Raw genomic sequence first — 17815 nt, 5'->3', positions numbered from 1 at the left:
ATGTTTTTTTAAAAACAATTATTAATAAAAATATAAGCAAACTTTAAAAAAAACATATAAAAATAATGTCTTAAACAAATTTTTGAAACTATTCTGGTTTCAATCCCTACAAATATTTAAGATTTTAGTCCTAAAAAAAACCTTCATTTATATTTAAATCTGGAATTTAAAAATTAAATTTGTCAAATAAAAAAATACAAAAATTTATTTTGGAAAATTATGTATATAATTTTTCCTTTTAAAATATCCACTAGAGAAAACGTTTCAGAAAAAAAAATATAAATTATATATATCATATTTGATCTTCTTTTAAAATTCCTACAAATAATATATAACGAATAAAGTGCTAAAATATTTATTATATTTAATCTTTATCATCTTTCCAAAGACATACCAATAATAGATTTTTTCTTCAATTTATGTAATAAATCCTCAAAAAAAAATTATTTATTATTTGAAAATGCAAATTACGTTATTGACACAAACGTAGTATGTATATTAGATATGAAATTTAAATAAATAACAAAATAAACGAAAAAAAAAATAATAGAATAGAATAAAATAGAATAGAAAATAAAGAAGAGAATGAAAAAGAAATATATTATATAACTTTACAAATAGTGTGACTTAAACTAACTTAAAATTCTATTTTTTTATTAAAAATCACTTTTAAAAATTAAATACGAAATTGAATATTGATTTTTTTTAAAATATATTTTAAAATTAAATATAATTTTTATTTTTAGAAGAATTTTTTTAATTTTTAAAAAAATTAAGAAGCAAAAAAACATTTTTTTTTATTATCATATAAATAATCTGATTTATGGTCATGTAAGCGTTAATAAAATGAACCAAATCTACTCTTCACTTTTTTCTAATTTCTCGTCAATCTCTCACGTTTTACTTATAAATAAATTTTTTACAAACGAAAACATATAAATTTTAAAAAAATCCAAAACAAGAAAAAAAAATTCTTCAAAATGTGAATAAAAATCTCCTTTCAAAATATTTTTTGATATTTTTCATTTTTGAAAAGATTTTTATGTAAATTAAAATATATTTATTTTATAATTATATTTTAAAAAAAACAGTTGAAAAAAATTTCGGGAGCCGGTCTCTAATTTAAATCCTATAGTAATGTTTTATTTCCTTCTTTAAGATACATTAAATTTTATACCTTTAAAATGCATTATAATATCACTTCTTTTTTTTTATTCAAGTGTTAATTAAATTATAAAATAAAATAAAAAATTTATTGTTATATGTTGTGGTGGTATGGTTATCATTTTGAGTTTTCAAAATTTTTTTAATTTATTTTTTTTTAAAAAAATAATATGTGATATTTATGGTATTTTACTTATATTTTACTAATATTTTTTGAGATTTTTTTTTGTTATATAAGAAACAAAAAAATTAAATTATATTATATTTCATTTTCGTCCAAAAATTTTTTTTTATTAATTGAATTAAATTTATATTCTGATATATTTTATTAAGGAAATAATCATCCTAATAATCATTATATTTGTTATCGGTTTTGAAATTTTATATTATATTTATATATATACACTTCAAAATACGTGGTTTTATACTTATTCTTTGGTGTATGGTCATTCTTAATAGATATCTTTATTTTTTTTATAGAAAGCTTTTTTGTTATATATATATTTTAAAAAAAATCCTAGCTAAAAATATTGTATTTAATAGAAGTTTATTCTTTATATTCCTATATAGGCTTATCAAAAAATTCGTTTTAAAAGCCTGAAAATTCATTAATTTTTAATAAGATATTATTTTGATTTTCGTTTGCTTCATTATTTATTAGCCACCCCACTTCCCTCTTTCCATCTCTCTCTTATAGGTACTAAAATGAAAATAATAGGCTCTTGGAAAGAAGAAGAAACTTTGGAGTTACTATTCCATTTCTAGTTTTTGACCTTCTGGAAAGTTCCTGACAGGCGTTAATCTTTTTTTTAAAACTTATTTATTATAATAATTAGAATTATTACATTTTGAGCCATTAATACATTTTCTGGAGAAGAGAAGTGAAAAGAAATCAAAATTTATATCTTCGTTCATTGGTATTATTAAGTGTCGGACAAACCACCTTTCAAACAAAGCTCTTCAAAAGAGTGAACGAAAAAAAAACATTAAGAAAAACGAATATTTATTGAGATATTATATATTATATTTTTAAATTATGTGATAAAAGATAAATTTAAATTTCGTTTATTATTTATTTTATTAATTTTTTCCCGAAAGTTTCACGAAAGTTTTGGCGCAGATAGGCATGGAAATAGCATTTAGCGATCCCACAAACTCTATCTTCTTGTAAAGAAAGAAGAGAGTTGCCCATTATATTCTTTTGTATCATACTCCAACATTTTAGTCCCCCTTTTCAAAGTAAAAGACACTAAGGAGCCGACGTTAGGGCCTCCAGATTTTAAGGAGATAGGCGTGTTAAGCTCTCTGATTGGAACAAAAATTAATTATCATGACGATTATATAATTTAAGATTTAACACAATTTTTTTTTTAACGATTTGGTTTTTCGTAGATAACATAAGGATGGGGCTTTCAGATGTTTGTTGAAATTTCATCTTATTCGTTTGATTCTAGTTCGGGTCTTTTCCTCCTTTAACTTTTTACCATATCTGGCATATGCCAATCTTACTTTATATATGTCATTTATGGTCTCTTTTTTTTCCTCAAAGCATCGCTTACCATCCCTTCCGTCATCATGCATCTGTTTCAAATATTTTGTTGTGATGGGAAGAAGATTACTGTCATTAACCTCCGAAATCTCGCTGATTGACAACGTTCTTTTTATATATATTTTTATAGAGTATCCAACATTATGATAATTTTAGAAGTAAAAAAAATACAATAAAAGAATGTCTTACTTTTGTCTTCGCAGCGGCAACCAAAATATATTGTATGTGTGTGTGTGTTTTTTTTTATTTTGTGATAAAAACTAGAAATATGAATATTTTAGGCAATAGGTATACTAGTATGTATGGAATACAAATTATTATGTCTTTGGTTTTTTTTTTCTTTCGAGTTATTATTATCATTATATATTTTTTTATTTTATCGATCAAGAAAAGAACTAATAATAATTTTTATAATATACTTATAATGACTTATTATGTTATGCCTTTCATGGTATTATGCTAATTATAATATAATATATATATATATTATATTTTCATTTCATTTTTCAAAAAAATAAACCAAAATATATATATAAATAATAAGGATTTATTTTTTTTTTTTTAAATAAATTATATAAATTTGAACAAAATAAATATTTCATAAATAAGGATATTTCTAAAATTTATTTCTACTTTATAATGAAATGGGAAATTAAATTTTGTTAAAAATTAAGATTTAAAAAAAAAGATGGCCGAATCGGAATCAAGAAGAATTAGCGAAGGGCCATGAAATTATTCCTAAAATGCCACCAGAAAACTAACCAAATATTCTCATTTTTAATAAATTTGTCCCCAGATAAAATAATTTCGATCCAAAATTTTAATAACGTTTTTACCGTCATACTATTCTTCGCGATCATGCTGTTAAGCCGTACAGCAATATGTCATGAAACTAGTAAAAAAAAAATTAATATATATATATTCATTTTCTAAAATCTTATTTCAATCGAAATCCTCTTAAGAATGCTTTTTGAGTACTATTTTTTAGATATAAATGTATCATGATTCATTATTTGATCAAGATATGATTAAATAATATTTTAGAAGGAAATACTGGATTAACCAATTAAATATATATATATATGATTATATGTATATTATAAATATGATGCTTCCATGATTAAAATTATCCATTCTGATCAGAATTCTCCAGGGATCAAATATTCGACCCATTAGTTCCCCATTCAAATTTTTTTTCGCGTATTTTCAAACCCACCTCTTTAGAATTTTAAACATTTAGCAAAATTTGTTTCGTTTTACCAATAATTCTCGTCAATATCTTTGCAAACCGCTTCAAAGGGGAATTTCCTTAGATAATTTATTATTTTCAGGTCCAGCTCGGGTTTATAATTTATTTCCATATTTTATAGGCCCAGTCTGGATTTCTAAAAAAATAACACCATCTTACCCTGACTTCGAACCGCGACAATGTTCGCATAAACAATCACGACAGGGGGGGGGTGGTAGGAGAGGGGTTGGTAGGGGTTAAGTTCCAAGGTTGACTAAAGATCATAAATATTGTGGTGGGAGAATGTATCCAGCGTTTTTCTTCCAAACAAAATTATCTCGTGAGGACACTATTCTTAAAATATATATTAAAACCGATTTTTTTTAGGCCTGATCTAAGGTTATTAAAAATAGCCCGCGGATAGATTTTTAAAAACCGACCAGATTAAGATTTCGGCCAAGATAATATCATGTAAGGCTCGAGATTTGACAAATTGAGATCCAAACCTTTCTCTACCATCTAAGTCCATAATTCTTAGCTCTTCACTTTTGTACAAAAAAAAAAATTAATTCTTACCATTTAAAAAAAAAATGGGAGCTAAATTCCCGAAATATATTTGTCTCTAAGGGGAGGGAAAATGTATATTTGTGTATATACTTTCAAATTGTGTATCGCAAATAAATTTAAAATTTTGAACAGTTTAGAAGCGGAAATTTCTCAAACAGGAGGTTAAACGATATGTAGGATGAAATTAGTTATTGATTTATGATTCTTTCCAACACCGCTTTTCTGCCGCTAATTAGATCTCCCATATTAATGTTTCAAATTAATAAGAGCTGTCGATATATGTGTATTTTTGACTAGGGGGCTGAGATTTGGCGGACAATTAAAATTTACTTGTGTCCAGAGCTTGATGCCCAATTTATGCCAAGTCCAAGACTCTATTTTCTAACTATTTATGATTGGCATACAAAATATTTGCTCGGGCATTTATATTAGTGAGCTAATCAAATAAAACATGGATTACATCGAATGCGTATAAATCTAATACGATATTGTGGCTAACACCGATAATCTAACTGGTTATCAAGGAAAGTGTATGCGAAATATCAATTATAACAGAATAGCACCACCCCCACTCTCCCTCCTTCATCTCCATCCCCGTCAAATATTTGATCTTGACCAAGGCATTATTTCGTATGAAGGTGACATTTTTTTAAAATGTAAAAAAAATTATTATTCCAATTTTTCTAAAACTTAATTACTAAATAGTATATAAATAGAATGATTTTATATAAAATTATATAATTTAAGGATATTTTGTTCTGTCACCTATTACTATTAGTATACATTATATTGTTAATATTATTCGGTTTGCATGACTCCGTGTTACCCAAATATCTAGCAATGCAGCTTATTTAACTTTAGAGGCGATATTTAAGAATCGATTTGAATAGGAGAACCAACCAACTCCTCGGAACTTGAGTCACATAGGCAAAGTAGAGTTACCATGATTTCATTTTAGAACCTGCCCAAACCCCGACAGGAGAAATTTTACTCCCAACCCTCGTCCCCTAGTGCATGTTGGCACCATTGACTAATATTATTCGGTATGTGGATCTAGCAATTTTTAGCTCTTATTCATTTAGTTAAATAATAGATTTGATTTTATTTATCGTAAATAAATAAAAATATGAATGTCACTAAAACGGTATAAATGTCAGAAATGAGCAATAAATACTAATTGCACGATTAGAAATCAAGAATTTTAATCACGATAAGATCCTAAGCAGATTTACTTAAAATGAGTGAGTGGCTCAGAACAAAATGTGATATGAATTATACCAGAGAAAGTAACAGAAAAGAGAGTTAAAGGATTGTTGTTTAAACATTTATAACTATAATGAATGTGAAACAGTTTTGCTAATCATTATAACTGAAAATCGCAACATTCGCACATTTTAATACTTCGGGGGACTCGTCTCATCACAAAAAACGGGTCTCCTTAAATAGGGCGCCACTGAACTTAGGTGAGAACCTAGTAAGCCAAATTTTTATTAGAAATCTAAAAAATAATAACTAAATGTTTCCGCAGGCTACAATTTCATTGGTGGTTTCAATTGGCATCTATCTTTGTAAAGCTTTAGTGACATAATCTTTTTTTTGCCGATAAAATATTACTATCTTCCATTCCTTGGATAACCTTTGTCATCGTAATATAATATATATAAAAAAATATGTATAAACTCTATAAACTATTATTACTTACAAATATAAATACAAATATATATTATTATACAGTTATTCTCATAAATTAAGATATATATATCTTTCCACCATAAAATAGGCATATTTATCAATAACTTTTTCAATTTTTTTTTGTGAATTAGATGTATTGCATAAATTCATCATAATTTACTATCTATCTATCTTCTTTCTTTCGTTTTTTTTATAAAGTAATTTATATATATATATATATATATATATATGACCAAGGCAAAATAATTATTGCTCTATTAGTTGTGATGTGACTTGTTATTGATAAATTGATTTTTCATACCAATAAATCATTCTAAGGACGAGAAGAATATAACGTAATATTTAGTTAGTTATTTAGAAAATAAAATGATAACTTGTTAGTTATAAAAAAAACTTGTGGGTATGAAGTTCAATCTACCAAGTGAGTCTAAGTGGGCTTCCATTTATGCAGATAGAACATTTTAATACTGAAGCACGCTTATAGCTCCCATTGAAGATCTTTGCGAGAGCTTTTATTATTTAAAAACCATCTGTATTTATTCAATTATTTTAAAATTGAGTTTTTTGGTTTTCTTGCCCTTATAAATTCGTGATAGTAGTTGAGTGAGCTTTTTCCCCTAAGAAAAGGGACAACTTTTAATTAAAAGAAGTGTACGTGAATAAATTAACCAATAATATTAGGGGAGTTACTGCGCATGCCTGGAAAAACACAATTAAAGATTTAAAGATCAAACTATCACCTAACCATATTCAACCCCATAGTTTTTTTTTTATTTTTATTTTTGAAATATTTAAAATATGATCCAATAAAAAAAAGAATATTTAACGAAATTGGTCTATTTTTTCTCATCAAAGGATGTTAAAAAAAATATATTCTTCTCTATTATATGACATTTTCGGAATAAATTATTGTTAAATATTTATTTCGTTGGTAAAATTTGATTAACTTTACTGTATTGAAAATTGTTATTTTTTTTTTCTCAAATGGAATCTTTTATTTTTATAGTTCCAACAATAACTACTAATTAACCAATTTTTGACATCTACTTTCAGTTGCCGTTTTAGCGAATGTTTCTAAGTTAGAAAAGCCTGAATGTACGGTTCTGACTGATGTAAGCTTCCTCCGTATTCTAGTCCATGATATAGCATTCAAGAGAAGCAATCAGTCCAAATAGACTATACACTGAGACACGTGTGTGGTCAAAAGCATGGCATTAACTTGCTCGCGCCCTTGTCCCCTAAATAAAAAATGTTTTTAACAATTTTTTTTTACTAGACTGTATCTAATTTTTTTTTTCTATACTCATTATAATCAATATGATATTTCAAGCCAGTAAACACCTGGGTTAGAGTCAAAAATATCTGTACAATTTCTATTTAAGCCTAAATGTAAACTCAACCCTATTAAGCTAAACACAGGCTTGAAGGGGCTAACTTACTTTCCTTGGCTCGATAATCAAAACTGGGAATAATTAGCCAATTTTACTACCTTAATTTCTACTATATAAAATTGTTAGGCAAGGAAAGTCATCCTCAGTCACGTAAATTTAAAGAATATTCATGTTTAAACTGATAGCAAAATGCTGGCTTTTGGTGCTTAGATTTTTTTTTAAAAAATTTATAAGTTAATGGCGTAGGATTGGTTGAAAACGGAATACCGAAATTCGGAGATTTCCAAATTGATGCCCAGAAAAGGCTTCAATTTGAATATTATATATGATAAGATATTCTAGAGAAAGTATAACTTCAGCCTGGCACTTTATTTTTATTATATAAATATTTTTTTTAGGAACTTTCGCTAATATTTCGTTTGACATAATTTATTTTTGATATCGATCATGTCAATTATTTTTAAATAATGTATCGGGGGGATAAGGAAAAAGATTGGTCGAGTTGTTAAAAGATATTTTTTAAATAAATCTATATACAGATACATCGTCTAAATAAGTATCTATATACATATACAATTTTTATCATACTTATATACAGGGTTCGCCGTTGTTTCCGAAAAGAAACTCTTATCATGAGAGCAAGATATGTTTTAACTACATTTTTATATTTTGTTCTCATTCAACTCGAACACCAGAGAATTTAATTTTTAAAAAAAGTTTTTACATTTGAAATTATAATTTATTCATTGAGATTTGGGTGAAATATCTATTAAAATTATTTTTAAAAAATTCTAAATAAATTTATTTGCTTAAAATAATCTTGTAACATAATGGTTATTGTTTTTAATAATTAATGGAAGTCCATGGCTGAGCAAGGATTTATATATTCCTCTATTTACAATCTTGAACTATTTAAATAGATAAAAATAATATTTAATTAATATTTATATATTTATATATATATATATAAGCTAAAATATAATAAATTTATATTGGTTTAAATATTTTTTAATTTAATATATATTTGATTAAATTATATGGTCATATGAGATGAAATGAATTTCGCATTCAAATATTTTTATTTTTTATAAGATAAAAAAAAAAGAAGTGTTTATTTAATAAAAGGATATCAAAATGTATCATAAAAAGTATCTAAAAAGTATCTAAAAACATACAGATATCTCTAAAGTAATATTTAGTTACCGATACTTTTTATAAAGGTATATCCATATACAGATACGACATTTTTGTATCTAGATACTTTCTGACAGCTCTGACTATTATGTTGTATATATATATTTTGGGTTTTTTCTTCTTCATAATAACAAAAATTTATTAACAAAAATACCTTTTTTAATATTTATATAAATTCAAGGTTTGAATGAATCAACTTCGCAAGATATTACCTACTTAAGCACTCCCAAGATGTCCACTTCGTATCTTCCTTGCCTTGCCCAGGACAGTGAATATCGACCTATAGTAAAAAAAAACGAATAAATATTATTCCATATATTATTATTACTGAGTTTCTCGAACCGAACCCCAAATCTGGAGTAACTCTCATATCTTTTCCAAACCGCTTATTCGAAAAGGGTTAGATTCTTAAATGTAATGACCTCTTTTAACTTGAAGATTGAACATAAAACACTTTTTTTCCCCAGCGGAGAAAAATATCAAGTAACCAGATTTTGTATTCCTCGTGGCTTCAAAATTGATTCTAATGAATGAAGGGGCAGTAAATATATTCTTGAATATGTATATAATCAATTTAAAATCCCATTTTTCCTCGGTAATCACTGCGTCTGCTTTGAAATCGCATCATATCAATAAGCTGATTTTAGAAACACGGATATAGATTTGGAACGGATTTATTATTTTAGAGGTTACCATATATCAACACCTTTATTTTAAACCAAATTAAGAATTTTTTTTTGGCATATATCGACATATGTCACCGATCGTAGTTATGTCATTGGCCAGAGATCTTCTTTTTTCTCACCTCTACCTATTAATTGTGTTTCTTCAAGGACTTGACTTAGGAAGGGAGTGGATTGAAAATTGAGAAAATACCATGTATAATAAATATAAACAAAACAGGTTATATGCTGGAGATGGGGGTAACGGGTCCATGCCAAATTTATCCATTTTATGCAGAATTTAAAAGAGGTTAGTTATAAGGAAGCATCATTTTAAAGGGCTGATAGGCGGCATTTAGTCTGGTTTTTTTTTTAAATGTTAAGAAATTATACCAACCAGCTTTAAGGATCAAAATTTAGGAATAGGCAATTTACTGCGTTGGGTTGCCATTTATATAGTTCCGAACTTTGATATCTCGCGGTGGCGTGTTGCGAGTGGGTTTGTTAAAAACCCTCGGTTTCCACCATTTTTTTCAGGTAATTGGGTAAATCGAGGTCTTACCCATTATACCACTAGGGAGACTTGAAAATAATTTATGAATCATTGAGTAATTCATTTTTTTAAAGAATTTTCATTTTAATATGATGTACAAAATGGGTACATCGTCAGCACTACGAGATTTAATAATTGACCATAACAGATTACTTGAAACCTAAGAAAGAAAGAAAGAAAGAAAGAAAGAAAGAAAGAAAGAAAGAAAGAAAGAAAGAAAGAAAGAAAGAAAGAAAGAAAGAAAGAAAGAAAGAAAGAAAGAAAGAAAGAAAGAAAGAGAGAAAGAAAGACTTCTCAATGACATATAAAAACATCTGGACCGATGATTCATTTATTTAAATGTGCGATAAATATGGATCAGCTGGGTGGCACGCCATTTTGGTTTCCCATATAAACAATTTACATTAAAATTTCATGACAACTTTTCTTTTCTTAAAAAAACTGTAGCGTTTTATTAATTTTATGCATAAATTTGGTTTAGGCTGTGTCCAAAATATTAAAAATTTTAATTTTCAAACTTTTCAAAACTTTAATGAAATTAAATAAATAAGCTATTTTAGATATAAAAATAAAAAACATGTCCAGAATGTAATTCTAGGAAATTTTATAAATTTCAAAAATTTTAAAATACGATTTCATTTAAAATTTTAAAATTTTTCTAATTTTTTTTCTAATTTTTGTATACGGGACTGAAAGTATAAATTTGATTTTTTTTTAAAAAAAATTGTTGGTATTGTGGTAAGAAAATTTAAGTACATTTACTATCATCATCTATTTATTTGCTTATAATTTATAAAAATATATTTGTAGGTTTGAGCCAATCACCAATTCAGAAGGGATATAAAATTATATAATATAATCATAATGAATCTAATATAATTGTTGTAATTATAATTATATATAATTTACATTTAGTAACTCATAAAATATTAGTAACGTTTTGTATATTAATAAATCAAACGTTTTAAACGTCAATAATATTTCCTAAATACACCCCATAATAATTATATATACTTAATTTAGTATTCGATGCCATGAAGACCGCTTAAAGGGGGGAAATAAGATATTTTAAAAAAATGTATAATTTTGAATAATATTATTAAAATGACACAATGTGTCATGTATACATGGTAGTTTAATATATTTACATAATTAACTTACAATAATATTGATTTTTATTTTAGCTTTTATAATGCATTTTATGTGAAATCAAGAAAAAATAAGAACTTTTTATGTTTTAAATTTATTTGAGGAAAAATTGAAAAGGGGAAGAAAACGAGCTAGAAATCATATTCCCCGCTATATTAGCTGAGGAGGGAAAAGATGGGACAAATGATAATGTCGATACTCTAGACCTCTCCATGTGCTAGGAGTGGAGGAGAAAGAGCGAGCAAAGAAAGAAATAAAGAAGCATGTAAGATATTTCTAAGCCTCGCGATGGAAAAATAGCAATAATTATATATTTTAAAAAAAAACAATAATCATATTTTGCAAATACACTATCAATTTCCGGAGGATTTACGTGATGCGCTTATTGCGTACCTATATCAGGATATGATTCCAAATAGTGTCGCGAGATAAACTAAGGAGAAAGGGCCAAGAACTGAAGGAAAAGAATACCTATTTCTGCGCGCTAACATAGATACGAACTCAGATCAATGCCGGTCGTAGAAGATTAAGATAGAATTACAAAAAGGGAATACCCGGAAATAGTAGATGATATCAAGATGGACGAAGGGCAAAGAGCACATTTTTAAGGAGTAGTTATACCAAGGATTCAAGCCTTAACCGAATCCTTAGTATTAACCGTTATATCGACCGAAAAAATCGTTAAAAATTTGTCATTCGACTAAATAAAATTCAAGTGAACAGGGATTGGAATCTTTTGATGTATTGTGACTCTTTTAAAGATGGTTAATAATAATCAGTTATGACCGATAATAAGTATCGGTCAATTAATTTTAGATTATATTTCAATATTGTTATTTGACGGCGCCGCTACCCAAATTCAGCTGTGTTCTCAGCCGTAAAATTTATTCTTCCTCCTCTTTATAAATACAATTTGACAGAAGAGAATCTTGAAAATATTTAAATTGTATATTACGGCTCAATATTAGTTTTTACATAATTCCGATGAGCTTGTATGCGAAAAGCGTAAACCGGTTTTTAACGGTAAAAGCCGAATCGACATTATTATTTTTTTACTAACCGAACCTGAACAGTTATTTTTATCTGAACCTAAAGCTGAGCGAATATCCGTTAGAGTTTGGATCTACATGGTCGGGCAATATCGCGGATATTTGTATCTGTTTTAAACTTTTAGAAAGGATCTTGTATTTTTTATCTAACACAAATTATTATAAAATATCTGTATCTTAATCAACTTTGCACTCAAAAAGATACGGATAATTTTAAAAAAAATTGTTTTTAAATGAAATGAAAAATTTAATAACGAGTTTAGATATTTTAAGATAGGTTTTTTTTAATAATAAAATAATATGACGTTGGTTGTCATATGGCTCATCGCTAAAAACTACCACGTTTTATCGAAATGGCCATACATTCATCATTACCCCAAAGATTATGAACCCAAGTTAATCGAAGCTATAATTATACAATCGGAATGTGAAAATAAATGATGCTACACAAAGGAGAATAAAGTTTCAAATATTAATCAAGCATGTAAATGGAAGATTTTTTGAAGCCACCCAGCATGAACATTAGTGTTGTTGAAAAGCCCAATTAGATTTTAGCCAACATAGCATTATCAAATGGATATTTTGTTAATATATGGCAGAAAGGTTTGCAAAATTTATATGGCGAATCTCGAGGCTCTTATACATATTACTATTTTTGGAAAATATCTTAGGGACATTTTTATAAAAATATGCTCAAATCGGGTTTTTTAACAGCACTTAAATGAACATACCAATACCAATAATAAAATTACACTGCAGGGTGTCAAGAATGCCACAAACTGATAATTGGTTCTAGAGATTCGACATCTAATTTCGGTTATATTGATTTTATTCAAAAATCACATTTATAATGATATTTAATTTTCATATTCAATATTAATATCATTGATTTACTTAAATTTAGAAGTTTTTTCTGATTGTTAATGAAAATGAAAAATGATATATAAAAGAAAAGATAATCTAGAAATTGAAAAAAATATTTTTTTTAAAAAAAAGAATAATAGTAAATTATATTATATCTAAACTAATGTAATTTAGTTTTTCTAAAAACATAATTGCACGAATCATCATAAAGAATTAGATAAACAAAAAATAGACCTAAAGATGCTGTAAAAGCTGCATAAACAGACTCAAAAACCCTGAGTTTGTTGTTAAAGGAATGCATTTATTAGACATTATTTAGAACAAGAATGTCAGGAAATTGGAAATTAAAAGTTGAAAAATTAAACATAAGTGTTATTAAATTTAGCATATATTTAGAATAAAATAGATTTAATTGGAAGTAGGGATGTGAACCCGAACACCAATCCGGGTTCAGAAATGTAAACTTGTTTGGTTTGGCATTTTGAGACCACAGACCAAACAGAGATTAATTTATGGATAACTCATCATAACCGGGGTAAAATGGACTCGGGTATCGGACCTCTCTTAGAAAATCGGTTTCGATTAAGTTCCTGTTATCGAAATTTCCGCTAAATGGAGTTGATAATTCTCGAACCCGGCTTCAGATTCACATCCCTGATTGGAAGCATATATATACAGGGTAAGATATGATTCTATCTAACACAAACGATTATAAAGAATAAATCAGTGTGTTTATATTTTTGTATAATATACCTACAAAATAAATGATGATCTTTATATTTACTTTATGACAAAACAGTAATAGTTAATTATATTTTATTTTTCTATATATAAAATATGCATAAAATTTATACTATCAATATTATACAGAAAATTCGTTTTTTTTCTCAGGGTTGATAATATTTCCTTAAAAATTAAAAAAAATTTCTCAAGTAATATCCCATTATTCTTATATTTTTTTTTTAGTGCGTTAATAATTTTATTTATTTATTTTTGAAAATCTTTATAAATTTAATAAAATAAATAAAGGTTTCTTGGATACGTTTGAGAGATAATCAGATATTGACGATAGGCAAATTCAAATTCGTCAAAGATCCGAGAATAAATATTCTATCCGACACTGGGCAATTGTGGACCCTGCAAATTCGGTACACGCAATCCGTCGATGTAGGACTGTACGAGTGTCAAATTAATAACGATGACGTCCCCACGAGTTCCATCCAATCATACTCGAAGCAAAGGCGCTTATTTAATCTAACGATCAAAAATGGTTTTTTTTTTTTTAAATTTATTTAACCCCGAACCCTGCAATTTTTAAAATTAGCTTGACATTTCTTAGCATTATTTTACTTTGACATTATGGTTAGTGTTGATAAATGGCTGGATTTGAGCCTATTCTTAAAAAACGGCTAACTCAAGATTTTAGTCAGAAAAATACTGCTAAAAAGCCTTGAGATTTCGCTAAAATCCAAACCTTTGTGCCACCTATGAGATCTTCAGTTTTACGTTATTTTGGGCTAAAATATTGAGTTAGACGTTCTTAAAAATCGGCTCAAATCACCTTTTACACTAATTATGATGGTCGTATTATTTATTACAGGTAGTGTATGTTAAACGCCTTGATTTTCCCAATAACGACTACTTCAATATTTTAGCCAAATAAGTTATTACTTCAAGCCTGGAGATCTTGCTCTGGGCATCTATCAACGAAATCCAGAGGGTTCGCGCAATATCTTTTGGCTAAAATATTTGGGGATAGTCATTCTAAATTACTTTTTTTTCTTCTCATCACACCACTACTCGAGTTGGCTGCAAGAACAAAAAAATATAACAGATTGTTTTTTAAAAAAATTACAGGAAATTATTGATTTGGAAGATGAAGCATAGAATTTATTTGCGATTAAAATATGTAGCGTTCCGTATTATATCAACCATAAAACTCGATTTTCCACCCGACGACCCTCTTCTATTATTTTTTAAAAATTTATGTTTTTTTTTTCCGGTTAATATGTTATTTTTTTTCACTCTTAAATCCTTCAAATTTTAAAAATCTCATTTTATCGGAAATGTTATTCCATCAATTTCAGATAATTTTTGCCATTAACTTAATAGTTTTTATATTAGTTTATTGCGTAGATGTATCGTACGAATTATATATATCTACAATTCATAAGATAGGTATTCTTAGCATTCTGGAATATTCTGTAAACTCAGATCTTTATTAAAAACGCGCTCAAAAAATGATTTAAAGTTGAAATTAAATTTCTAACTTATATACTTCCCGAGATATGGCTTCCTTTACAAAAAAATGCTAAAATATCTCCAAAAAAAAATAAATTGAGCCATTCATGAAAAGGAATGACATTTTTCTTTTAATGGCCATTTCCGGTTTTCCATTTATTTATTTTTTTGGTAATAAGCCATTATATTTTATATCATATTTTAAAGTGCTATAATAAAGCTATATATAATAAAGTTTAAATTATGGTTTTAGCTCAAAAAAATTAATTTTTTGAGATATTTAGAATTAGATGGAGTTTGTATTTTCGAATTTTCGCGATTTCGATTAAACGAAGTTTCGAAATAAGATATTATATTTTTTTCATAAGTCGATAAGGGTCGGATTGGTTTATTTGACAACATAATATTCGACATGTCATTAAGGCAAAAAAACCTTTTGTAAGTTATCCGCGATTCGCCTGTTAGAATACAGTTAAATAGAATAAAGAATAAATGAATAAATTTTTTTTAGAGAAATGTTAAGTTATTAGTAATAACTTCAATCTTTTTTTTCTATTCCTTCTTTATTAAAGATTACAGATCCTTAAAACCAGCCAATGATTCCTTCACAAAATTATACGTTGCACCTCAAATAAAATTCAAACGAGTTTCCTATCCTAAAAGTATGAATATTAAATTAATTTTTACAAAATTAAAAATTTAAAAAAAATATATATATATTTTATTTTATAATATAGCATTTTAACCTAGTAGCTTCTGTAAATGTATAATACACTTAAAATTTAAAATGATAATACATATACGTTTAACTTACTTTTGAAAATGATACTTCACAAAGTTTAATGGCAAGATAAAATTCTAATAATTAATCATAGTAAACATGATGGAGTTGAAACACTTTGAAAGATAATAGATGATGGCATTGTAAATGTTTTCTTTTATGAAAACTATTTGCTTCACTAGTTTTATTCAATGACATATGATGATGCCTAGACTGACGATGCATACATTAAAAAATGTACATCAAATGAAAAACAGCTGGGGACGCCATTTTGGTTACCCGTATCATTATTGAAAATTTTTAACGAGAGGCCAATTTATTTCTAAGTCTGACGGAAAGAAGAGAAGAGAAGAGAAGAAGAAGAAGAAGAGAAGAAGAGAAGAGAAGAGAAGAAGAAGAAGAAGAAGAAGAAGAAGAGAAGAAGAAGAAGAAGAAGAAGAGAAGAAGAGAAGAAGAAGAGAAGAGAAGAGAAGAAGAAGAAGAAGAAGAAGAGAAGAGAGAGAAGAGTTGCCTGATCATCGAGATAATAAGGAAGCAAGTTATCATATCTAATAGTAATTTTTTAACATGAGAATAATTGCTATATGGGTTACCAAAATGGCAAGTCCAGCTGATTTGCATTCAACGAGGCTTTCAAATGCGTTATTATGAATGCATCGTCAGTCTAGGTCTTCTTATATGTCATTGGTTCATGATAGTTTTAAAATCCTTTTTTGATTGGTTACTCTGTAGTGACGTATTTAAATAGCCCGTTTTAAGGGATCGAACAGGTGAAGATTTTTTTTTTGAAGTAAATATAATTTAGGACATGCTCGTGGTTCCCTGAAATCTAAAAAAAATTTGCAATATTTTCCGAGTTTTAACGTTTTCCGCTCTTTAATACGTTTAAAAAAACACTGATCAGCGGAGAGCGGGAAATAGGATAAATTTTATATAGCTTATTTTATCATCGGCCGTGAAATTTTTTTTTTATATTAGAAACGATATTTAAAAAACAAACATTTTTCTAAATCCTTATTTTATATACTTTATAAAAGTATATTTATTTTCTTCTATTTTTTTATATTATAAAATGATTACAAGATCAAATGGGGATGGATGAAGTCGGGAGGAACACAGTTTTAATCACGAAAAAAAGTGACCATCTGTTAATAATAAGTTCGCTCATCACCATATTACCACTAAAGGCATTGGCATACATGATAATAATGATCGTTCTATGATTATTTGGTAAATATATTTATAAAGAGTTTCTATATTTTCTTATGATTTATAATTATATTTAATTTTAAATGATATGCAGATCTAATTGGGGATAAGGTGAAGACAGAAGAAGAGTTTTTAGTAAATTCGCTGATTGCCATATTAACATTTGAAGATCTTTTAGTATGCCTGATTATAATGAAAGTTCTAACGATGAAACTGGTTTTATTTTTATAATGATTATTTCGATTTTTATATTTTTTTATAATATGGTATTTACTTAAAAATGCAATCATAAGAAACAATATAATAAATAATTAAATTCTTTATTTTTCTATAATAATTTTTTTTTTCCTCCCCCCATATTTAAATTGAGTTATCATCTAACGAAAATAAATTAAAAATGTTAACATAGATAATTTATTTAACTTACTATACAAAAAGAAAAAATTGTTGGGTTGAAACATGGATCGATATATGATTTAAATTATAGAAAATATGATACGATATCAAATAGCAAAATTTATA

At 26.8% G+C, this 17815-nt stretch overlaps 1 protein-coding gene across 1 annotated transcript; it reads left to right on the top strand.

Annotated features, from left to right (window-relative positions):
- The first annotated feature begins 3339 nt into the window (after positions 1-3339).
- LOC135927143 (uncharacterized) lies at positions 3340-17511 on the top strand. Its single transcript, XM_065463093.1, has 6 exons — positions 3340-3608; positions 8967-9070; positions 14092-14332; positions 15876-15965; positions 17168-17314; positions 17388-17511. The coding sequence occupies exons 1-5, from the start codon at positions 3440-3442 to the stop codon at positions 17305-17307; spliced, it is 744 nt and encodes a 247-aa protein (XP_065319165.1). The 5' UTR covers positions 3340-3439; the 3' UTR covers positions 17308-17314; positions 17388-17511.
- Positions 17512-17815: the final 304 nt, after the last annotated feature.

This window comes from Gordionus sp. m RMFG-2023, chromosome 3 (assembly GCF_954871325.1).
Source record: "Gordionus sp. m RMFG-2023 chromosome 3, tfGorSpeb1-WG-v2, whole genome shotgun sequence".
Lineage (NCBI taxonomy): Eukaryota > Metazoa > Nematomorpha > Gordioida > Chordodea > Parachordodidae > Gordionus > Gordionus sp. m RMFG-2023.
The sequence above is the reverse complement of the archived record's forward strand: the minus strand, read 5'-3'. Positions and strand labels throughout refer to the sequence as shown.